A 25005-nucleotide genomic window follows, 5' to 3' on the forward strand; every position below is an offset into this window, starting at 1 on the left:
TTGCCTCTGTCAGCTGTTTTAGTCTTCTATAAATAGACTTGGAAACGTCAGATTTTTATCAGTAAATGTCTAGTTCACTGTACACACACACAAACCAACAAAAAAATTTTCCATCGATAACTAACATTTACAGGTAGGCAAAGTACGAAAAATGCTGCTTGAGAATGAATTAGTTTTAATTTAAGGAGGTTTACTTTGTATCTTTTGACATGTTAAGTTGACTCTTTTTGTGTTTTAACGGGGTATATAAAGCTTTAACTTTTTGAATCTGAGCAACTGCTGTCATAATAATTGATTTCCCCCCCACCCCGTTGTCTTATTTCCTGCAACTGTGAAAATTGAAATGGCTAAAAATAGGGAAAAATGCTTAAATAAACATTGATATTATCCATCAAAATGGTTGGAAAAAATAAATTGAATTCTTCCAAGTCAATCTGTAGATTGTGACTGACTTGTCTGGCAAAGGTGACTCATAGTTGTCTTTGAGCTTTTTCTCCTTTTCTGACCTGGACTGCAGGTGTGGGCTGCTACAAGTCGGAGACAGAGTCCTTTCCATCAATGGCATTGCAACTGAAGATGGGACCATGGAGGAAGCCAATCAGTTCTTGCGCGATGCAGCACTAACCAACAAAGTTGTGTTGGAGTTAGAATTTGACGTGGCAGGTATGTAATCAGTGCATTCACCTCTCTCACAGCATCCCCCAAAAGGCTCTGGTAGTTCTTTATTAGCCCCGGTATAGGGAAAGCCTGCTCCATAAACATTCTATAGCCTTGGGAAGAGTCACTGATTTGATGTGAGCTAGCAATAGAGACATACGTTCGATCCCTGTCTAAATCCTGTTTTATCCAGAAGCCACCTCTCTTAGTGGGCATGCATGCTTAATAAGTGAAGAGGTCATCTTTTTTTCAGATATTTTATAAATGTATGGACTTAAGAGAGTGAGGGGACTAATGGCAATGACTGGTTTACTATATGTGTGTGTGCTTGGCAGAGCTGCCTCTGAATCCTGCACCTCCTGATTATTCTCTCTCTACTGATAACAGTACATACAATATGTATATTTTTAATCCGATTTTCCTAGAAATCTAGATTGCCATTGTTAACCATGAGTACATTACATTTATCAACACCTATAATATATGTCTTAAAACTAATTTTCTCGGTGGTTCAGAATGGTCTATCAAGACAATTGAAAAATCTGTCCTTTCCCACTTTTATTCTTCTCTCTGTTTTGGTTTTATAGAGTCTGTCATACCCAGCAGTGGTACTTTCCATGTTAAACTGCCCAAGAAAAGAGGTGTGGAGCTTGGAATTACTATCAGCTGTAAGTACTGCTTCGACTATAGCTACAACGGCTGGCAGTAGCAGCCGCCACTGGCTTCCAATCTAGCTTGCTAGAGGAACACAATAAAGACAGAAATTATTTGGTTTTGATAGCGCCCACAATGTGCTCGAAATCAATTGGGCTTAAGCATATGCTTAAAGATAAGCATATGTTTTGTTGAATCAAGGCCTGAGTCATGTTCAGAGAGAGAGAGAGACCAATTTACTTCCTACTCTTTAAACTGCCAGGCAGAAAATACAGTGAAAATTAAGAAATGGCAGTTGGAGTCACAATTTCATCTTTGTCATTCTCTGTGAAGTTTTAGATCCCTTTCCTCTCTACCCACCACTCACCAGATGAACACAACAGTTGCAGACCTTTAGGTATAGAGAAGAGGCATATGCTGGATAGAAGCAGCAAGTCAGAAGAGAAAAACAAAACAAAACCCTCCATCTTGTTCAGTTTCCATCACTGCTTTAGATTCAAACGCCAAAATAAGATTTAGGGATCACCTGTGAAGGCTTTCTCCTTTCAGGGAGGAAAGTGTATCTAGTGCTTAGAGTGGGGAACTGGACATCTAGGCTCCTGATTTTTAGTCACATTTCTTACACTGATCCACTCTATAAATTTGGGACAAGACATTTGGGTATAGATTTTAAGGCCATATTGGACCATTGTGATAATCTAATCTGACCATCAGCATAGCACACAGGCCATAGAATTTCACCCAGTAATTCCTGCACCAAAACTAATAATTTGAATTGTATTATAACATCTAAGTAGAGCTAGTCTGATGGACTAAATGGGCCAGGGGGGAAGAGTAATTGTCTACACAGGGATGCTCAGGAAAACGAATCTGAATTAACTACAGTTGTGAATTGAAGTTCCTAGGTTTTGAACACTTTTGTATGTCAGGTCCTATATTTGCAGGCCTAAACATGAGTCTAATTCTAGGCTCCTCTCTCCGAAAATCGTGGCTTGTTATTAAAGGAAAAAATTAAAAACGATACTTTTTGTTATTTGTTCCGGCTGCCCATTACTTGTATTTTATTCTGATGAGGCACCCAGAGCCGCAGCACAAGGGAGTGTGCACTTGTTTTAAAACAACCATTTTTACGGATCCAAACAGAATACTTTTTTATTTCTCCCTGGTTCAGAGCAGCATGTGGGTTACGAGGTTTAATTGTTTACAAAGGACTCTGAGGTACTCCGTGTGGTACAGTTGAAAGTAAGTGCAATGTGTGACTGTAGACCCAATAATGTAGAGAACGGGCTCATAATGACCTGTCTACTCGTCCAGACTGCTGGAATGTGCCCCATGGAGCGCTCTCCTCTATTTCTGGGTGCATTCTGTTCAAATCACACAACTTTGTTCTAAATCTTTTACGGATTATAATCTATGGCAGTAAAAACTAGCAATGGTTCTTCAAGTGATGGTCCCTTTATGTATTCCAGACGTGGGTGCGCATGCATGGCATGCAAACTAAAACACAACTAGTATTGTGTAGTCAGTATCTGATCTCCTTCAAATAAGTCCTTTGACTGGTTTTAGCCTCAGGAAAATGCTGATTGATTAGAAGAATGAATTTTTTTTTTTAACCTATATAAAATGTTTTCCCCCAGTGGCTAGTTGAGTTTTACTGCAGGGTGCATTTTTGTTGTTGCTGTTAAATAGGCATTTAAACTGTCATTCTTCTTAATACAATAACACTTTATATAGTAAGCCCTGGTCTACACTAGGACTTTAGGTCGAATTTAGCAGCATTAAATCGATGTAAACCTGCACCCGTCCACACGATGAAGCCCTTTATTTCGACTTAAAGGGCTCTTAAAATCGATTTCCTTACTCCACCCCTGACAAGCGGATTAGCGCTTAAATCGGCCTTGCCGGGTCGAATTTGGGGTACTGTGGACACAATTCGACGGTATTGGCCTCCGGGAGCTATCCCAGAGTGCTCCATTTTGACCGCTCTGGACAGCACTCTCAACTCAGATGCACTGGCCAGGTAGACAGGAAAAGAACCGCGAACTTTTGAATCTCATTTCCTGTTTGGCCAGCGTGGCAAGCTGCAGGTGACCATGCAGAGCTCATCAGCAGAGGTGACCATGATGGAGTCTCAGAATCGCAAAAGAGCTCCAGCATGGACCGAACGGGAGGTACGGGATCTGATCGCTGTATGGGGAGAGGAATCCGTGCTATCAGAACTCCGTTCCAGTTTTCGAAATGCCAAAACCTTTGTCAAGATCTCCCAGGGCATGAAGGACAGAGGCCATAACAGGGACCCGAAGCAGTGCCGCGTGAAACTGAAGGAGCTGAGGCAAGCCTATCAGAAAACCAGAGAGGCGAACAGCCGCTCCGGGTCAGAGCCCCAAACATGCCGCTTCTATGATGAGCTGCATGCCATTTTAGGGGGTTCAGCCACCACTACCCCAGCCGTGTTGTTTGACTCCTTCAATGGAGATGGAGGCAATACGGAAGCAGGTTTTGGGGACGAAGAAGATGATGATGAGGAGGAGGTTGTAGATAGCTCACAGCAAGCAAGCGGAGAAACCGGTTTTCCCGACAGCCAGGAACTGTTTCTCACCCTGGACCTGGAGCCAGTACCCCCTGAACCCACCCAAGGCTGCCTCCTGGACCCAGCAGGCGGAGAAGGGACCTCCGGTGAGTGTACCTTTTAAAATACTATACATGGTTTAAAAGCAAGCATGTGAAAGGATTACTCTGCCCTGGCATTCGCGGCTCTCCTGGATATACTCCCAAAGCCTTTGCAAAAGGTTTCTGGGGAGGGCAGACTTATTGCGTCCTTCATGGTAGGACACTATACCACTCCAGGCCAGTAACACGTACTCGGGAATCATTGTACAACAAAGCATTGCAGTGTATGTTTGCTGGTGTTCAAGCAACATCCGTTCATGTGTTATCCTCAGGAGAGTGAGATATAATCCATGGTCACCTGGTTGAAATAGGGTGCTTTTCTTCAGGGGACACTCAGAGGAGCCCATTCCTGCTGGGCTGTTTGCCTGCGGCTGAACAGAAATGTTCCCCGCTGTTAGCCACAGGGAGGGGGGAGGGTTGAGGGGGTAGCCACGCGGTGGGGGTAGGCAAAATGCGACCTTGTAACGAAAGCACATGTGCTATGTATGTAATGTTAACAGCAAGGTTTACCCTGAAAGAGTGTAGCCAGTGTTTTATAAAATGTGTCTTTTTAAATACCGCTGTCCCTTTTCTTTTCTCCACCAGCTGCATGTGTTTCAATGATCACAGGATCTTCTCCTTCCCAGAGGCTAGTGAAGATTAGAAAGAAAAAAAAACGCACTCGAGATGAAATGTTCTCCGAGCTCATGCTGTCCTCCCACACTGACAGAGCACAGACGAATGCGTGGAGGCAAATAATGTCAGACTGCAGGAAAGCACAAAATGACCAGGAGGAGAGGTGGCGGGCTGAAGAGAGTAAGTGGCGGGCTGAAGAGAGTAAGTGGCGGGCTGAAGAGAGGGCTGAAGCTCGAATGTGGCGACAGCGTGATGAGAGGAGGCAGGATTCAATGCTGAGGCTGCTGGAGGACCAAACCAGTATGCTCCAGTGTATGGTTGAGCTGCAGCAAAGGCAGCTGGAGCACAGACTGCCACTACAGCCCCTGTGTAACCAACCGCCCTCCTCCCCAAGTTCCATAGCCTCCACACCCAGACGCCCAAGAACGCGGTGGGGGGGCCACCGGCCAACCAGCCACTCCACCACAGAGGATTGCCCCAAAAAAAGAAGGCTGTCATTCAATAAATTTTAAAGTTGTAAACTTTTAAAGTGCTGTGTGGCATTTTCCTTCCCTCCTCCACCACCCCTCCTGGGCTACCTTGGTAGTCATCCCCCTATTTGTGTGATGAATGAATAAAGAATGCATGAATGTGAAGCAACAATGACTTTATTGCCTCTGCAAGAGGTGATCAAAGGGAGGAGGGGAGGGTGGTTAGCTTACAAGGAAGTAGAGTGAACCAAGGGGCGGGGGGTTTCATCAAGGAGAAACAAACAGAACTTTCACACCGTAGCCTGGCCAGTCATGAAACTGGTTTTCAAAGCCTCTCTGATGCGTACCGCACCCTCCTGTGCTCTTCTAACCGCCCTGGTGTCTGGCTGCGCATAACCAGCAGCCAGGCGATTTGCCTCAACCTCCCACCCCGCCATAAACGTCTCCCCCTTACTCTCACAGATATTGTGGAGCACACAGCAAGCAGTAATAACAGTGGGAATATTGGTTTCGCTGAGGTCTAACCGAGTCAGTAAACTGCGCCAGCGCGCCTTTAAACGTCCAAATGCACATTCTACCACCATTCTGCACTTGCTCAGCCTGTAGTTGAACAGCTCCTGACTGCTGTCCAGGCTGCCTGTGTACGGCTTCATGAGCCATGGCATTAAGGGGTAGGCTGGGTCCCCAAGGATACATATAGGCATTTCAACATCACCAACAGTTATTTTCTGGTCTGGGAATAAAGTCCCTTCTTGAAGCTTTTGAAACAGACCAGAGTTCCTGAAGATGCGAGCGTCATGTACCTTTCCCGGCCATCCCACGTTGATGTTGGTGAAACGTCCCTTGTGATCCACCAGAGCTTGCAGCACTATTGAAAAGTACCCCTTGCGGTTTATGTACTCGCCGGCTTGGTGCTCCGGTGCCAAGATAGGGATATGGGTTCCGTCTATGGCCCCACCACAGTTAGGGAATCCCATTGCAGCAAAGCCATCCACTATGACCTGCACATTTCCCAAGGTCACTACCCTTGATATCAGCAGATCTTTGATTGCGTGGGCTACTTGCATCACAGCAGCCCCCACAGTAGATTTGCCCACTCCAAATTGATTCCCAACTGACCGGTAGCTGTCTGGCGTTGCAAGCTTCCACAGGGCTATCGCCACTCGTTTCTCAACTGTGAGGGCTGCTCTCATCTTGGTATTCATGCGCTTCAGGGCAGGGGAAAGCAAGTCACAAAGTTCCATGAAAGTGCCCTTACGCATGCGAAAGTTTCGCAGCCACTGGGAATCATCCCAGACCTGCAACACTATGCGGTCCCACCAGTCTGTGCTTGTTTCCCGAGCCCAGAATCGGCGTTCCACAGCATGAACCTGCCCCATTAGCACCATTATGCATGCATTGGCAGGGCCCATGCTTTCAGAGAAATCTGTGTCCATGTCCTGATCACTCACGTGACCGCGCTGACGTCGCCTCCTCGCCCGGTAGCGCTTTGCCAGGTTCTGGTGCTGCATATACTGCTGGATAATGCGTGTGGTGTTTAATGTGCTCCTAATTGCCAAAGTGAGCTGAGCGGACTCCATGCTTGCCTTGGTATGGCGTCCGCACAGAAAAAAGGCGCGGAATGATTGTCTGCCGTTGCTCTGACGGAGGGAGGGGCGACTGACGACACGGCTTACAGGGTTGGCTTCAGGAGGCTAAAATCCACAAAGGGGGTGGCTTTACATCAAGGAGTAGTTCAGGCAGGACTTCACGGAGGGTTCCAATAAGAAATGGTGCACCTAAGTTATTGTTCTTATTGGAACAAGGAGGTTAGCCTGGCCTCTGATTGATACATGGCTAGATCTACCTCGCAGCACCTTCTCTGTGAGTGACTGCAGTGTGACCTAGAGGAATGAGTCCCCTAGACAGGGCAGGAGGCAAATGAGTACAAAACAAATCTGGTCTATTTCTTGTTTTGATCCACTCCATCTATCTTTTACATCTTTGGCTGGCAGCAGACGGTGCAGAAGGACTGCAAGCCATCCACATCTCATGGCTGCTCGGCAGAAGATGGCACAGTACGACTGCTAGCCATCCTCATCTCTTGCCTGCCTGGCAGAAGATGGCACAGTACGATTGCTAGCCATCGTCATCTCTTGCCTGCCCGGCAGAAGATGGCACAGTACGATTGCTAGCCATCGTCATCTCTTGCCTGCCCGGCAGAAGATGGCACAGTACGATTGCTAGCCATCGTCATCTCTTGCCTGCCCGGCAGAAGATGGTACAATACGACTGCTAGCAATCCGTATTGCCTGCCTGCTCACCATTAGACGGTTCAATACGACTGACTGCAGGACTAAAGAGAATGACCTGGTCAAGTCACCAAAAATTTAGTCCCTGCGCCCATGTCTGCCCAGGCGCTCCCAGCCGACGTGGCCAGGAGCACCTCGGACATGACGAGGACGGGTACCAGTCATACTGCACCGTCTGCTGCCAGAAGGCAATGGGTTGCTGCTACTGTGTAGCAATGCCGTACCGCGTCTGCCAGCACCCAGGAGACATACGGTGACGGTTACCTGAGCGGGCTCCATGCTTGCGGTGGTATGGCGTCCGCACAGGTAACTCAGGAAAAAAGGCGCGAAACAATTGTCTGCCCTTGCCTTCACGGAGGGAGGGAGGGAACGGGGGCCGGACAATATGTACCCAGAACCACCCGCGACAATGTTTTAGCCCAATCAGAGTGCTCCATTGTGACTGCTCTGGACAGCACTCTCAACTCAGATGCACGATTGTTTGCCGTTGCTCTGACGCAGGGAGGGGCGACTGAGGACACGGCTTACAGGGTTGACTTCACGGAGGGTTCCAATAAGAAATGGTGCACCTAAGTTATTGTTCTTATTGGAACAAGGAGGTTAGCCTGGCCTCTGATTGATACATGGCTAGATCTACCTCGCTGCACCTTCTCTGTGAGTGACTGCAGTGTGACCTAGAGGAATGATTCCCCTAGACAGGGGAGGAGGCAAATGAGTACAAACAAATCTGGTCTATTTCTTGTTTTGATCCACTCCATCTATCTTTTACATCTTTGGCTGGCAGCAGACGGTGCAGAAGGACATATTGCCTGCCTGCTCACCATAAGACGGTTCAATAGGACTGACTGCCGGACTAAAAAAAATGACCTGGTCAAGTCACCAAAAATTTAGTCCCTGCGCCCATGTCTGCCCAGGCGCTCCTGATCACACAGGCGACCAGGAACACCTCGGACATGACGAGGACGGCTACCAGTCGTATTGTACCGTCTGCTGCCACAAGGCAATGGGTTGCTGCTACTGTGTAGCAATGCCGTGCCGCGTCTGCCAGCACCCAGGAGACATACGGTGACGGTTACCTGAGCGGGCTCCATGCTTGCGGTGGTATGGCGTCCGCACAGGTAACTCAGGAAAAAAGGCGCGAAACAATTGTCTGCCCTTGCTTTCACGGAGGGAGGGAGGGAAGGGGGGGACTGACGATATGTACCCAGAACCACCCGCGACAATGTTTCAGCCCCATCAGGCATTGGGATCTCAACCCAGAATTCCAATGGGCAGCGGAGACTGCGGGAACTGTGGGATAGCTACCCACAGTGCAACGCTCCAGAAGTCGACTCTAGCCTCGGTACTGTGGAAGCACTCCGCCGAGTTAATGCACTTAATGCACTTCTGTGGGGACACACACACTCGAATATATAAAACCGATTTCTAAAAAACCGACTTCTATAAATTCGACCTTATTCCGTAGTGTAGACATACCCTTAGAAGGTAATTGAAAATTAAATAACAAATCTATCCCAGTGCCCCTGGTAAGGTGCCGTAGGTAAATCTCTGTATTATTCCCATTTGCAGATGATGGAGGCAGAATTTTGAGATGAAGATTAAGTGACTTGATCAAGGTTACTATGGGAATCACTGTCCTAACCAGGATTAGAACTCAGTCATGTGCTCAGACAACACCTCTCTCACATGTACTGGGACCATTTTGGGGGTCTAGGGAGGGGCCCATGACCTATGCCAGCCTGCAATTCACAGTGGTCTTTTCTGTTAACATTGCAGCTTCAGCTAATACGTAGAACTGTTCCACTTTAGCACTTTTACAGAAACAGAATATTCTACCTTGGCCCAGTATCTAAAGATTTTGAAAATAAATAGATACATGGTAGCGTAAATATCCTGCTGGAAGCAATTCTAATTATGAACCTGTCGTTAAAGTTAATGGATGATACAGGGAAAAGCTAGTAGTGGGAACTGTATTTTGACTGCTACTTTATTGTAGTTGATTCAGATTCACCTTTTTTTCCTGCTCCCTTTGCTTAGGTATCCCTGGATGGTAGTTGGTATTTCTCCCCTCCCCCCCCCCCCCAGCCCCCATTATACATGTTTATTCTTAAATGCAGTTTTATGATATTAGTGCCATTTCTTTAATTACACATTGGCAAAATGCTGCTTTGTCTCAGTCAATAACAAAAGGTGTTTATAACCGGTGGAAGCGCTGGTGCGTGTGAGTTATGTGCTCAGACTCCTTGGAGGGGAATAATTTACCAATACAAATCATTATGCATCCTATTAAAAATACCAAGTGGACGTGTGTTTTGAACTTCTTCATCCATCATATTGTAAACACTGAGATCACCAGAATCCCAGCAGACGTGGCGGGGGACTGAAAGCAGTTTATAAACAATAAATAAGGGTTTTGACCATCTCGCATTTTATTACTGCCCACTCACCACAGCCAAACAGCGCTGTCATTTTGAGCTCGCTCTTCTTTGTCCTCTTCCAGGGTCACCAGCTGTTGTCTTCCGGAGTCTGCTCTTACCTCCTAGAGTAGCCTTTAAACTATCCCTGTGTGCTGTTAAACACACTGAGAAGTGTGTGATGCTTTAAAACGTATGTGGGCCTTGTCCACATGAGAAAATTGTATTGTATTTTAATTAAACTGGTTTGCCTTGGCATTTGTAAACTGAAACAAGAGTTGCCCGCATGAGTGGCCTGCACTGATGGCAGTCTTTGTGTTTTAGATATTTATCTGACCCTCATTTCCATAGTATTTCACACTCTAGTGTATTTATCCTCTCAACACCCCTGTGAAGTAGGCCATGCTATTATTCCCATTTTACAGATGAGGAACTTGGAGCGTACAGTGGCACAGCCGCACTGGTGCACTTTAGTGAAGACGGTACTATGCCTATGGAAGAGCTTCTCCCGTCAGCATAGTTAGCTGCCACCTTTCAGGAGGTGGATTATGTGGACAGGAGAAGCTCTCCCTTTGACACAGCACTGACTACGCAGGGGTTTAGGTCGGTATAACGACGTTGTCGGTGGGGGGGGGGGGAGTTGTCATACCCCTGAGCAACATAGTTCTACCGATATACGTCTGTAATGCTGTCCTGGCCTGAGGCACAGAGGGATTAAGGCCTTGTCTACACTAGAAAGCTTTCCGCTTTCATTATGCTAGTATAGTGGTCCAGCCTCCCTACTGTGGATGTAGTTGTACCGGTGTAAGGATGGTTTATATGGGAATACCTATTCCCATCTAGGATGGAGAATAACTGTACTGGTATGAGTCCCCTTTATATCTATAGAACTGCACCCATCTTAGGGCTTTTACCTATATAACTATTTCATTTAAAAAAAAAAAATCTCACTCCTGACTGAAACAGTTGGTTAAACGTTCAAGTAGGGATCAGGCCTAAGTGACTCGCCAGAGATCACGCGGGAAGTCCCCGGCTAAGGATAGAGTTGAGCCTGGGTCTCCTGCAGGCCTGTCTACATTACACCTGCGGCTGTGACGCGACTGCAGCACGGTAGCTGTGCCTCTGTAGCACTGTCGTGTAGATGGTTCCTCCGCTGACAGAAGGGGGTTTCCTGTGGATGTAGGTAATCCATCTCTCAAAGAGGCAGAAGAATTCTTCCGTTGACCTAACTATGTCTCAGCTGAGGCTTTGGTCTACCTCACCACGTTGTTCAGGGCACACAGTTTTTCACAGCCCTGAGCAATGTAATTAGGGTCGATCTAATTTTTAAATGTAAACCAGGCCTGAGTCCCAGCCTAGTGTCCTAGCCACTAGGCCAACTTTGCTCTCTCAACTGACTCGGTGAAATCCAATATAATTTTCTTACGCTGACAAGGCATCAGTTATACAAAAGACCTTGACGCCACTTTGGCAGTGTAAAGGGGTTTGAAAGTGAATGTGAAGTGAAGTATAAAGGGGCTTAGTGAAAAGAAAAGGAGGACTTGTGGCACCTTCGAGACTAACACATTTATTTGAGCATAAGCTTTCGTGAGCTACAGCTCACTTCACTGGAGGCATTCAGTGGAAAATGTGTTAGTCTCTAAGGTGCCACAAGTCCTCCTTTTCTTTTTGCGGATACAGACTAACACGGCTGCTACTCTGAAAAGGGGCTTAGTGTAACTGAGAATCCAGCAAATCTGTATTCAAGGTTTGGAGGTAATGAGTCCAGCTCTTCAGTGGACTGCAGTGAATGGGAAGGGCATTGGAGACTTAATTTAGTTAATAAGAGCTATTCTGTGTTAATTAAATACTAAGTGACTGTTAAACACCTTGAGGGTTTGCTCAGATATCATAGGCTTGTATCTCTTGCCATCATTGGGGCAAAGTGATTATGGCATATTAGATTATATTTAGCAAACCTTTCATTTCTATAGCTGTTGCATCTTATTTAGAATTAATAAGGTTGGTTTTTGTAAAGATTTCCAATTATGTGCCAAACTGATTATTTATTTAAAATGAATTGGAAGGCCTACCAGTTTGTTAAAATTTAATTTGGTTCCTCTTTAATTATCGTTATGTAAAATAAAGTAAAAGACTTGTTTGGTTACATCTAAATTAAATATCAGCAAGCGTACGTGAAAAGTGTAATTTAAACTGTTAGTGTAGATCAATTCCCTTTTAGGAAGCAATACATTTCAGTAGGCGGATAGACTATCCTATTGTACTGCATACTCTATTCTGGGAGTGGGAAGTCTCTTGCTTCACTCAACAGTGACACCTATTGTTGCCAGGTTTCAGAGTAGCAGCCGTGTTAGTCTGTTTGCAAAAAGAAAAGGAGGACTTGTGGCACCTTAGAGACTAACCAATTTATTTGAGCATAAGCTTTCGTGAGCTACAGCTATAGAATGATCTAGTCTAGGCTTCTCTTTGAAGGACAGCAGCTATGACAAAATATTGCAGAGATCATAAGGCAGGGGATGGGGCAAAATGGGAGATGCTGAAGGCACAGTGTGGGGGGGCTTCTACAGGGATTTGTGAATACAGCTGGCAAATGCTTGATACCACCAGATAGCTATGCGGTCAGTCCTATCACAGTATTTTTTAAACCTATTTCTAAAGGGAAATGTAATTGATTAAGCTAACCCTCATTTTAGTTGGCTGTATATTGATCAAGACTATGCATCCTCTCCCTTATGATTACATGCAGCAGACACAAGGTGAGGGGTGAAATTGGCTTTATTAAAAACCACGAAAGGATTATAAAAACAGGAATATTTATACAGACCTTGTAACAGAAGGGAAAGCACATGGTATGCACAGGAAAACACCACAGAAGAAATGTATTCACCCAAAACTCCTATTTATTTGTTTGTTGTGTGTTGTAGTAGCAGCAAGGCACCTGAGTCCTGCCCCAGAATCCCATTGTGCTAGGTGCTGTACAAACACAACAAAAGATAATCCCTGCCTCAAAGAGATTGCATGCTAAGTATAAGACAAGAGACAACAGATGGTATAGATGGAAGCAATGAGACAATATTAGTCCGCGTGACAGGCAGAGGTCTCCGCGTGCCAGTCGCCTAGCCATTGGCAAGGTTGGTTTTTTGTGTGTGTGTTTTTTGTAGGTATTATGGCAGAGAAGAGTGTTAAGGAGGGATTTGAAGGAGAACAATGAGGTGGCTTGTGGAAGCTTACAGGGGCTTCTCCCAATCTTGTGGGGCAGCCTGGATCTGAGCCTCTTTGTCAACAGAATCTCCCAAAGACTAGGACCACCCAGGACATGTTCCCAGGTGTCTGTTCACACAATGGGGCACTTCCAGTGGGAAACCTACTTACAGCACACGTGTCTCCATTTGTTCCCCTGTCCCCAATGGTCAATACACAATGGTGTTTCAGGAGGCTGGTTTGAGGATACTGTTAAACACCATTAGATCCAGTCTGCATAACAAGATGGAACAAAGTTTAATAATGTGCAGTACAACCACGTGGTAATTTGGTCCCTTTCATGGTTGGGTTTATAATGGAGGTGGGTCTTTATGCTGGTCAAGATACTAGCTCGTTTTTCCTTCTTGACTCTTTTTCTACCACTCCGTGAATTGGAGCAACCAAACAGCCTCTCGGTTTAGCTTCCGGCTCTAAATGGAACTGGAGAGCACTCAGTCTGCAGATACAGATGCATGGGAAGTGCATCAGCGCATTGTCAAAGAGGCTGTGAGGACAGCTCTTTTAGGTTCTATAGCACTCACCAGAAGCACTCCTATAGCACAGGACTCTCACTTGTGTTTAGTTCTCTGCTGTGCTTGAGAATGGATTGGTGACATTTGACACTATTTTATACAGCTGACTGTGCAATCAGGCACAGTATATCCTTAACAGTGACCTGCAAAGCTTTTTTTCTAACAAGCTTCATACTAGCATATGTTTTTAAAACCCACTAATAAATTAAGGCCATAATAAAAAAAGACCAACTTTTCCTGTCTTTGGATTCTGCTGGAATTTCCTTTTTGGCTACTGTTTTTTTTCTCAGAGCTCATGTAAATTCATTCTCTGTGGAATAGTGACATCACAAATCCTGTACATGTTCATCCCTGGCTGTAAGCTGAGATGCTCATAGGCTTTGAGCTTTCTTTGCCACCACCACTCCCCCCCCCCCCGCCCTTGGGAGACAATAGCAGCTGTAACCAAGGCAATGTAGCAATGTGTAAGTGCAGAGAGTGTGAAAGAGAGAGAGGAGAATGCTATTTGCATATGTTTTTGGCATGTGAATAGCAGTGAGGTCAGCAGGGGGCAGATCTCTTACCTAGGTTTTTCTGAGTGGGGAAGGGAGCCCACAGCCACTATCTTTAATGTAAATAATCGTGAAAATGCAGGCTTTGACTAAAATAAAGCAGAAGTGGCTCTTCGTGGACCACAAGTCTCATGAGCTGAAATGATCAAACTTGAAAAAGCTTTGCAGATCACCTTTTATGAAGATGTTGAGAGGTAGGTCAGGTCATGTCATGGTATACAGCGAGCTCCTATCTTGTTTCATTTAAATGTTGGCATTTTGGAGTTCAGCTTCTTAGATCGGTCCCCTGCTCTTCATCCTCGTGCTTCCAGTGGCCCCTCTCAGTCTATAAAAACACCTGGGGTTTGGAGAGCCAGTTGAAATTCTGCTTGTGTGTACTCCCTTTCTGCAGCACCATGGGCAGAATCCTGGCTCCAATGAAGTCAAGGAAGTTTTGCCATTGACGTCAGTGGGGCCAGTATTTCACCCCTCTTATGTTCAAGGTGCTGTAAAATTCAGAAAATGTACAGACAACATGTTAGGCAATTGTCTCCAGCAGATTTAATGAAGCTGAACCATTGGGTGGGGAATTTATGCAGCCGCAACGCTGCTTGAATATGAAAAGATTTGCCACTCTTTAATGGCTAAACGCTAACTATTAAATTTTTTAACAATGCTATGTTGAAATCAGTGGACAAATAAAGACTCTCTGCTAGATCCAGGTTTAAGCACAGAGGCTTTGTGGTTCATAAATTTGAATCAAATGAGACCCATAACTGGCTTAACCACCTCAGATGTGGTGGAGAGAGAGAATCATGACCACCTTATGCATTATGCTAGATCTACAGCTTTTTCTTGCTATCAGCATCTCATGAGCTAGGTGGGATTCAGAGATACATGTCTTGGTAGAGGGATTGATTCATGGTCGTCACATGCTCTTGTCCTATACAGATCATTGGCCAAATCCTCCACTGCGTCACACCAGTGGGGTTAAATCTGCATCAAGCTCATGTAACAGAGTGACAGATTAGGCCTGGGCTCGGGCTAATGCCAGAAACACTGAACTCTGAAACGACAAGTTACAGGACACTCTGTACTGGAGGGATTTGGCTCAATGAACGCATATATTAAGAATGGCCACGTTTTTGTGATTTAGAATTCAGAGAAGTAGGGCACATCCAATTTCTTACAGACAATCTAGGGGGAGAAGGACTATTTAACACTTATGTGACTGCCAGCTACTAACAGATCAAGCAGATTTCCAGGCTGACTACACGTTTATTCAGAACGCCCAAATAATAATAATGTACAGTGAGATATTCAGGAAACAACTGTTATCTCTCTGTGAGGCTCACTTTGCATGGCCTTCACACATTTTGGAAGGTGTAGACATCCGTGTTAGACTTGGGCAGATGGAGCTACACAGAGATTAGAAGCCCTTGCTTTGAATCACTTGATTCCACAGTTTCATCACCTTGTTCTGTAAGAGGCTAAAAGGAATCAGCTGGCTAATTTAAGACAGGATGCAAAAATTGCTTGGGCCCAACCCTTATTCTTGCAGGTCTGTCTTTTATAAATTCCGGGTGTGAAGCTGCTCTTGTCAAATTAATGCAAATTTCCCCTCCCTGTCACTCCTTTTTCTCCCCTTGGCTGTCACTCTAATAGATTCCAGAGCCTGAAGTGTGTTTTATATGCATGCATCTCTTTTGCAGCTGCAAGTAGAAAGCCTGGTGAGCCTTTAATTATCTCTGATATCAAGAAGGGGAGCGTAGCTCACAGGTAAGCGCAGCAGTTGACTGTATGACAATATGCAATGCAGTAATTCAATGTAGAGACCTCAGTCACAGTGTTTGGTTCTGGAATACATCAAAGTTCAAGGGGAGGTCGGTTACAGAGGTTTGGTTCAGTCCATTATAGAGTTTGGGGTTCAGATTCTCTGCTGGGATAACTCCACGGAAGTCAAAGGAATTAAGCCAACAAAGAAGTTAGCTCTGGATCTGGAGCCAAAGCTGTTCAGCTGGCCCCTCTGTGTGTGGATGTTTACCTCCCCTCCTCTCTATTTAAAGGCAATGCATTCAGTACAGGTGGCTCATCAGACCCCTTGCATGAAGTGTCATGCCTTGTCAGCCGCTCTGTCCCAGTGTGCAAGTGTCTCCTGCACAGGTGAACAGAGTACAGTGTTCCCTTCCGTTGAGTAAGTGGTTTTATGAGGACGCTGACGGAGTTTTATATATAAATCTGGGAGTGGCCTATTTCTCGAGAAGACCAGCTGGTTCCAAACTCCTTCCCAGCCTGTCCTGGAAGCGCTCGTCCTGGAGAAGTTTTCAGTGTGGATTAATTTGGTCTATGCAAATCGTGCAGGGTTCAGTTCTCGAAGGTGTTTGCATGCTGTATTCTGCTGCAGTGAACCGCTGCAGCTTCAATGGAGCACAAATGAAATAAATCCTAGCAGCCTCTCAAATAGGACTCTTCCCACTCCTCCACACATCCAGTCACTGTTCGCCATCTGCCGTCCAATGAACCCGGGGGCCCTACTCCTTACCTTGGATGTCTTATGGGGGGGAAACAAAGGAGGCCACTAAGGTAGAGGGGTAGCTATTGTGGGGAGAGAGAAGCAGTAGTGCATCTCAACTGGTGTGTAACCTGAACCTTATTAGCTAAGCCTTTATGAACCTGGGCCTGAACACATCTAAACCAAGGCTACCAAAAGGACTAGTGCAGCTTGTGAGATCCCTTTAAAGAGGACTGCTTTCCAGAAAGCACTGAACATCAGGCCCTTACACTGTGCCTCAAATTGGGCACGAGTGGTCTGTTCCAAGCAGGTATGGGGTTGGATGTGAATATTTTTACACCGCTCTAGATTGGCCCAGGTATTGCACCCACACACACTATGGTCCCGATGGACATTTCTAGGAGGTCTTGGAGGATAAAAGGCAATATTGTTGCCTTAATTCCTAAAATGAATGAATGGTCAGAAGATCTGAAAGGTTTAACCAAAACGACCATTTGTTGTTCTTTTCCACACAGAACAGGCACCTTGGAGCCGGGGGATAAGCTGTTAGCCATCGATAACATCCGACTCGACAACTGCTCAATGGAGGATGCAGTGCAGATTCTGAGGCAGTGCGAAGACCTAGTCAAATTGAAGATTAGGAAGGATGAAGATAACTCTGGTATAGAAATCCTGATGCAAAGCACTGTCTGACCATATTAATAACATTTGCCCAGACATAATGTGAAAGAACAAAGATGAGGCTGGCAGTCAGTCTGCTGACCACTTTCCAGTTGATTATAGAGCATCTTTTTTCCCCTCCTTCTTCTTTTAAATGTGGCATGGAAGCTTTAAATCCTATTCATCCTGTGCACAGCAGGAGACTTCAGGATTTCACTTCTGAATGTTCTGAGTTTTCCTCATGGCTTATTTATTTTTAAAATACTTTCCAGCATCCCTGTTTCCCATTTCAGATGAGCAGGAGACAACCGGTGCTATTATCTACACTGTAGAACTAAAGAGGTATGGCGGCCCTCTGGGAATAACGATCTCCGGAACAGAGGAACCTTTCGATCCGATCATCATTTCAGGCCTGACCAAACGAGGGCTGGCTGAAAGGTGAGGTGCAAAGCAAAGACAACCCTGGCCTGCTGATAGTGGGGGGACACAACCCTGGAATAGCTGAGTCATGCCCCCCTCCCCAACAGTCCCCCTTTCTGGAAAGCAGCGGCCCCGCCCTGTAGCTCCCAGCTGTTCTTCCTGCGTCTCCCAACACTGTTAAAGCAGCTGCCTCTCCTTGCCCCTTGCAGCTCAGCTGCCCTGCAGGGAGGGGGCCTGGCCACACCATGTGACTGAGCAATCTGGAGGGGCAGGTGGCCCCACATGTCCCTCCCAAGGAACCCCAGCAGGGTGGAGGTTTACGGTGAAACTGGAGGGGGTCACGATGTATTGCAAAATTTAGAAAGAAGCAAAGGAAGGGATGTTTCTTTGGTCTAATGTGCTCTGAATGAGTGTCTAGTACACAGAGTCCCCAGGCCTAGCTTTGCAGAGGAAAGGTGCTATAGAGGTGCAAAGTATTATCATACCTACGTACATGTAATGCTCTCCACTCATGCCTCGGAGGGCCCCACACAGTGTTCACCTGGCAACCAGCCAGAGCATCATCCCTGAAATCCCGGCTGTGGTTCCATTTTAGTTCCACCTCCGCTTCTATTAGGAGTCTGCCCCGTCAGCTCGGGCTACCACCACCTCATCTAATCTGGGGAGCTGTTTCGGGAGATTCTGCCTAAACACAAGTGAGTCTGGTACCAGCACTCCCTGCTGCTAGTGCCACCTGCTGAAGCTACAAATCCCAGAAGCCTTTACCACTGTCCCTGCTAGATGTCCATTATTTTGATTCAAATGCTGGATCCAAATGTGAATGGATGTGCTCATTTTGTTGCTGTTTAGGTCTAGATTTGGACAGCATTACAGTAGGTGTATTCTGAGACAATGTAAATACAGCTGTTATTTTGGTTCTAACAACCAATAAGATGGAGGGGAGGGAGGACGACCTAAATAATTGTGGGGTTTCGAGGCTGCTCAGAATATAAACTGTTCCTTATGTAAATTTAAGGTGGAGTTGCATCACACTTTGTATCTTAATTTCTTCTTTTTATGTTGGCGCATAGGTAAGCATCTTGCTGACTACTTTCTGTAGGATTGCAGAGCCCTCTTCTGCACCAAGGGTAGAGCTGCAGCAAGCATCAAAACATGTCTCTTAAGGCTCCTTAAGTTAGGGAGGTGCTAGAGGCTGGCATAACTCAAAACCGTGCACCCCAGATCTGAACTTGGTTCATCTTTCTTTCTGTGCTGGATTCTCTCCTGCAGCTGGGTTTTTAGAGGAAATCTGCACATAAATTCTCCACTTGCCTCTGATGTTCATTTTCACTTGGCAGGCACCAGCTAAATGTTTCCAACAATGTGCTTCATTTTGTACAGAAGGCAGATCAATTGTGTGCTCTGGGAAAGAAGGAGAGAGAGAGAGAGATGTGGAATTAAATTGCGATATCCAAAGGCTTTATCTATCTCTTGATTTAATTTGTTTTATTTTAGGATTTTATGCAGCCGCCTGTCATCGTAGTAGCTGTGCGTCTTCCATGTAAAATGAATATCAGTAGCAAAGTCCTCAGTGGACCTGGTGGACTCTGGCATTTTTCTCCTTTTTCAGGCGAAAAACTCGGCATTGTTTTTGGAAGCTAGACCGTTCTGCACAGCATAAAGTAGTGTTGGTATGAGAAGGTGGAATACTGTTGGTTTCAGCACACAGTGATCTTATACCCATAATGCTTTCTATTCCCTTGTACAGCATTCCTGGCTGTTCCCCTCTTTCCTCGGAGATGTGCACAGCTGGTTGGTCAAGAACTGTATGTGTCACAGGGCAGGCAAGGGCTGCAGTGATATTGAATTCTGATTGGTGCTGACACAGAGCAAGAAATAAAACCTTTGAGGGGAGCAATGGAGTCGTTTAGTGTGTGTACTGTAGCAGTCTAACGAAGAAATGCCTGTCCGTAGCAGCAGCATAGATATAAAATAGAAAAGTCACAGCAGGGACTTCTCTGTGTAACCTTGGCTTCCTTTCAGGAATGATTGGGATAAAGTCTGCCGGGAGGGTAGGGTGAATATTGTTGTTCTAAGATGCTCTTCCCAAAACGATAGAGGGGCTAGGAAGTTAGGAGCGGGGGTGGGGGGGAGGCATTGCCAGTTCACATCTCGGGGGGGCTGGCAGGGAGAAGGAGGATGGGAACAGCTAATCCCAAGCATCTTGTTCTGCCCCCTCTCCCAGCAGCCAGCAATCCTCCTTCCCTTCCTCCTTAGCACGATGCCTCTTGGAAATGGGGCGGGCCCCCAGAGCCGAGCCGGGTCCCTATGTCTACACCATCAGCTTCTAGAGAATTCAGAGCTAAACTTAACCCCAAGCCTATGTACAGCTTTTGCAGGAGCACCGCATGCTGCTCAGGAGACATCACAATGTGCAGTGGATGTGTTTCCTATTATCACAATGGAGACGTTCTGGCTGATTCGCCCCGTAGTGGGACTGCAGCTGCTACTGATTTCTGGATAATGGGGAAGGCAGAGTGTCCTTTAGGATCTGCCACGTGTATGTCATACTGGGTGACCGACTGTCTGGCTGGGCTTAGAAGGCTCCGATTCAAGTGACTAGTTTTATCTCAACCTTGAGTATTTTTATGTTGCAAACGTCTGATCTGGTGTAAACCTACAGAGGAGGATTCAGGTTAACGGGGTCATTGTGAAGCAACAGCTGTGTCCCACCATTAATCCTTATGCCCATTTGCACAGCTGCACTACCCAAGGGCAACCACAATCTATGGGAATGCAAACGTTTCTCCCCATCCCTAAACTCACATACTGGTGAACACTTATGTCAGGTCAGCGCTGCTTGGGTGAGATCCTGGCCAGGGTTTAAATCGGTCACCAGGAAGTGTCGTGTGTCCCGCTGCCCAAATTTTCAGGTTTGGATGGGCTCTTTGAATACCCTCCGGTGGAGTGCAAAACTGCCTTGCCTCAGATCCACATCAGACCCCTGCTGGAGCCAGGACCCTATCACTGCAAACCAATCCTTTGTGTCTTGGTTCTGGCAGAAGATGTGTCTATCGTGTCATCAGCAGAAACTCTTTAGACTGTTTTGCACTGGAGCAGCATTAAAGGAAAGGGTAGCATGATTCAAAATAAATAGGGAGGTATGAGACAGGTATCAGGACCTATGTGCTCTCTGGTTAACAAGGGGTTAACTCCAGCTCAGCTTCCCTCTCCCTTGCAGAAGTGTTTAAGGCACAGGCTAGATCAGTGACTGCTTAGGAGGAAAGCCTTTGGTTCGGTCTGTCTCCATACCCAGGGTAGTCTGAGTGGCTTGGTTTACTTTTCCTAATACTTGAGGAAAAGACCTTGCTAACTGTGACTTTTTTTCCTTCCTTCTGCTGAGTCATTTAACCAATTTATACACAGTTACGTTACTCAGGTTACTTCTAGCTAGGCTGGTTTATGGTGTGGGAGGGAGGGAAGAATTTGGTCCCATTCATGGTTCAGTGATTGATTTCATTGCTAGGAGAGGTTGTTTCTAAGTGTTAGAACTACTGTAGCAAGTTAAGTATCTTCTGTAATGTGCTACCATTTAAAATATTTTTTTAAAAAAAAATTCAGCTGTATAGATGAAACTTTAAGGCAGATACTCCAGATCCAGTTTGAATCGATAATTTACTTGAATGACTTCAATTTTTCCCCAAGGGTTTTTCAGTGGAAATTGAGTGGAACTACAGGGACATCTAGTGGCCAGTTAGAGAAATAGTGTACTTCGACTGAAAAATCTTACCAAAAATATGGCTTAATTTTGCACCTTTGCAACTGTAAAATAGATTTTTAAAACTGACAGGTGGTGGTTTTCAACTTTCATTTGTCTTTGCTGTAACAGCATGTGATTTTAAAGGAGGAGATAAGTATCTGCTTTTGTCAGTAGCTGGCAAAGTGCAAAAAGTTTGTATTTAGAGGAACTGCAGTCAAATGTAATTTACTAAATGAATGAAAGTGACCTAGCTGAGAACTCCAGCTCTGATAGAAAGATGTGATGTTCCAGACTTGCACTCTTTCTGATTCAGTCATGAGTTTCCCATGATATAGCCAAAAATTGTGGAACTTCTGGGGAAAGAAGCTTCTCCTTTTGACTTTCATCATTAGGGAGCATTAACATTGGTACCATAAGTAAGATCCAACAAGCACCTAGATCTTCCCTCCCAGTTGTCAGTCGTTGGGATGAGTCTATTGTTGCATTTCCCAGTTACCAGAGCTGCCAGCCAGCACAACAATCTGTGGCAGATGCGAAGTGAATGTGTGTCACTATTGTAGATTAGTAATGCAATAATTGAGCAATAAAGAGTGAAACTTGGCATGATTCAATATTGCTTCCACATCGTATAATCAACAAGCTGAAGCCAACTGTAGCCATTCCTCAAGTCTGAAAACTTGGATCGCAGAAGTTAACCATGGAAAAACTTTTAGGGCTGTAACCAAATGTCTTCCAGTAGAAGCTCGGCAGTGTGGTCCTCACTCATCTAAGTACATGTGCATAAGTCCTTTTTGCTTAGTCACCTGCTTTGCTGAATCAAGGCCGGTAACTCAGCGAGCCAAGCAAAACAGTTTGCACATATGTTGGTTTGAATTTTTAAAGTAATTTGCGTTGTCTTTGGTTTTGCCCCCTTCTGTGTTTTTTCCATGAATGTGGAAACAAATGTTAAAGTTGCATGCATGAGTATTCACAGAAATCACACACTGGGAATCGTTGTGTGCTTTTCATATACATTTGACTTAGTTATAGGAGCTGCCGGTTTTAAAAAGCTGAACTTCATTTGCACTCTTACAGATTCACGGCTATTATGGTGACTGGGACGTTATATAGAGAGATTCCTAGTGATGTTTGATTTAGTATTCTGCTGCCATCCATAATATGTAAAAAGAAAAGGAGGACTTGTGGCACCGTAGAGACTAACCAATTTATTTGAGCATAAGCTTTCGTGAGCTACAGCTGTAGCTGGAGCTCATGAAAGCTTATGGTCAAACAAATTGGTTAGTCTCTAAGGTGCCACAAGTATTCCTTTTCTTTTTGCGAATACAGACTAACACGGCTGCTACTCTGAAACCATAATATGATAGACACTCTCCACATGTACAAGAAGACACTATCCCTGCTCTTATAAAGTACTGAAGGCTAGTTCGCCATTATTTTAAAGCAATCTGTTAACGGCCCTTATATTAGGGAAGACAGCAGCCTTCCTCCAAGTTTCTAACTTTGTGTCTTTCCTCTTTAGGACTGGAGCAATCCATGTGGGAGACCGGATATTAGCTATTAATAATGTGAGTCTCAAGGGCAAACCCCTCAGTGAAGCCATCCACCTATTGCAAATGGCTGGAGAGACTGTAACGCTGAAGATCAAGAAACAAACCGAAAGTAAGGGCAGAAGCCTTTGCAACCTTTTTGTCCAAAGTCTACAGCTACAGTAGAAATGCGGTTGGCCTCATGGTGTAGCAGGTAGTGTTCTGCAATGCTATAGGAGAATCTGGATTTAATTCCTCACCTTGGTGTTCTGCTACCTGGCTGTCTAGGGGTAAAATATGCTGCAGAGCCCATATATCCAGATCTGAAAAGGAAGGCCTGGGGGGAAATCAAGACTAAAAGTAAAATATTTATTTAAAAAAAAATTATATATAAAGGGACACAATCGGCAATAATAATCACATCTTGGTCTGCAAATGTGGAACTTGCTGCCATTCCAAGTAACACCTAAATTGACTAGAGGTGGAAAGAGATTAGATGGAAAATGTATAATTAGTTAAAATGTACTTTTCGAGACAGCACTTTGTGTGTCAGTGGTTTCACAGGTTTCCCCATCTGTGTGCGTGTCTCGCACAGCAAAAGGGAGGGCGGAGAGAAAACTTTTTAAAATAAAAAATGTGATTTTTATAAAGCTACAAAAATTATCTGGTGTAGTTCCTGGAAAAACTACCTTTAACTCTTCCTTTTGAAACGGACTCGGTTTCACATTGGTTGTTATCCTTTTAAAAGCCTCGCCTAGCTTGTGGTCCTAAGATCTTCAAAGCTCCCTTCTTTTTATATTCGAATTCCGCACCCCACCCCCCACCTACTTACCTCTATGTAGCTTTGAAGTCATTCCACTCTGATGTAGCATCAAAGAAGGAGGAGGCGTATCTAGGACAGACAGGTCATTTTTAAAATTGATTATCTTGTCCCCGCTAAAAATTATTAATCTGGGTAAGTTTTAAAAGTATTTTCTCCTCCAAGGCCCCTGCCAAATGCAAACCACATGAAACTCCTCCCATCAATTTCCAAAAAGATTGTGACCAGTCTCTAATCCCTCCTTCCCCTTACCACATTATGTATTGCCTTTTTATTGTGCCTTTGCACTTTCTAGGGCTGGCTGGGGCTAGATGTGGAAGTGCCGTGGGAGAGACGGTTTCTTCCAGTTCTACTTAATAGCAGGAAACACCAGAAACTCTTCCAGGGAAGCCTATGCCAGTCTAGATTTGAAAGTCCAAGAGGTTTGACAAAATAATAATAGTACCTTGCTCTTACTTAGCTCTTCTCTGTAGATTTTAAAGTGCTTTACAAAGGAGGTCAGTATCATCATTCCCATTTTACAGATGGGAAAGCTGAGGCATAGGGACAGCTGTGACTTGTCCAAGGTCAGCCTGCAAAACAGTGGCAGATCTGGGAATTTAATCCAGATGTCCCAAGTCCCAGTCCAGCATCAGTCTGCTAGGCCAAACTTCTAGGGCCTTCTCCAAAACAAACCTTTTGCCCATGATGCTCTGTGGGTGCTTTCTCTGTAGGTCACTGAAATAGTTGAAGAAATGCCAAATTATGATCAGAAAAGTGGCTTCACATTAACCAGTCTAAGTATAAAGGCTGTGTAATTGAAATCTCAAGGTAATCTTAGGTTAATCATAGCAAGCAATCCTTTTATTGCTTGGGATGCAGGGACTTTTTAAGGCTAATAAACTTTGCTTGGCAAAATAGTCCTCTGTCCTCATTCAATAGACAGTGCTGATGCACTGAGGGTAAAATGTTGGGGATGGAAGGCAAAGGTGGTGCAGCCAAACAAGCTGAGATGTTCAGTAAAGTTAAATCATGACACAAAGAAACTGATCCCATCAGTAGCTTCTGCTAAAAAGGGGGGATAATCTAATGGTAATAGGGCCTGTTATCTCTTAAAATAATATAAAGAGAGGGGCCTGCCTGAGCTGTGACATTCAGATCCTGATCCAAGTTACAATTTCCTCAAGCCCTCTCCTCTGAGGGGGGATGGTTCATTTGAATTTAAATAAACCCATATTCACCTTCCAGCATGTTATTACTTTAACCAGATGGCTT

General features: G+C 45.1%; 2 protein-coding genes across 6 annotated transcripts in view; both read left to right on the plus strand.

Annotated features, from left to right (window-relative positions):
• GRIP2 (glutamate receptor interacting protein 2) overlaps nt 1–25005 on the plus strand; it is a 478986-nt gene that overhangs the window by 431481 nt on the left and 22500 nt on the right. For all 5 annotated transcript variants that reach the window (XM_074957606.1, XM_074957610.1, XM_074957607.1 and 2 more), the window contains exons 13-18: nt 518–663; nt 1245–1325; nt 15787–15853; nt 17102–17247; nt 17540–17684; nt 22925–23064. In XM_074957606.1, coding sequence (XP_074813707.1) covers nt 518–663; nt 1245–1325; nt 15787–15853; nt 17102–17247; nt 17540–17684; nt 22925–23064 — 725 coding nt within the window. The remainder of the gene's footprint in view (nt 1–517; nt 664–1244; nt 1326–15786; nt 15854–17101; nt 17248–17539; nt 17685–22924; nt 23065–25005) is intronic.
• On the plus strand, nt 3362–12957 carry LOC141991273 (uncharacterized). Its single transcript, XM_074959587.1, has 3 exons — nt 3362–3987; nt 4567–5026; nt 12933–12957. The coding sequence occupies exons 1-3, from the start codon at nt 3405–3407 to the stop codon at nt 12955–12957; spliced, it is 1068 nt and encodes a 355-aa protein (XP_074815688.1). The 5' UTR covers nt 3362–3404.

This window comes from Natator depressus, chromosome 7 (assembly GCF_965152275.1).
Source record: "Natator depressus isolate rNatDep1 chromosome 7, rNatDep2.hap1, whole genome shotgun sequence".
NCBI lineage: Eukaryota > Metazoa > Chordata > Testudines > Cheloniidae > Natator > Natator depressus.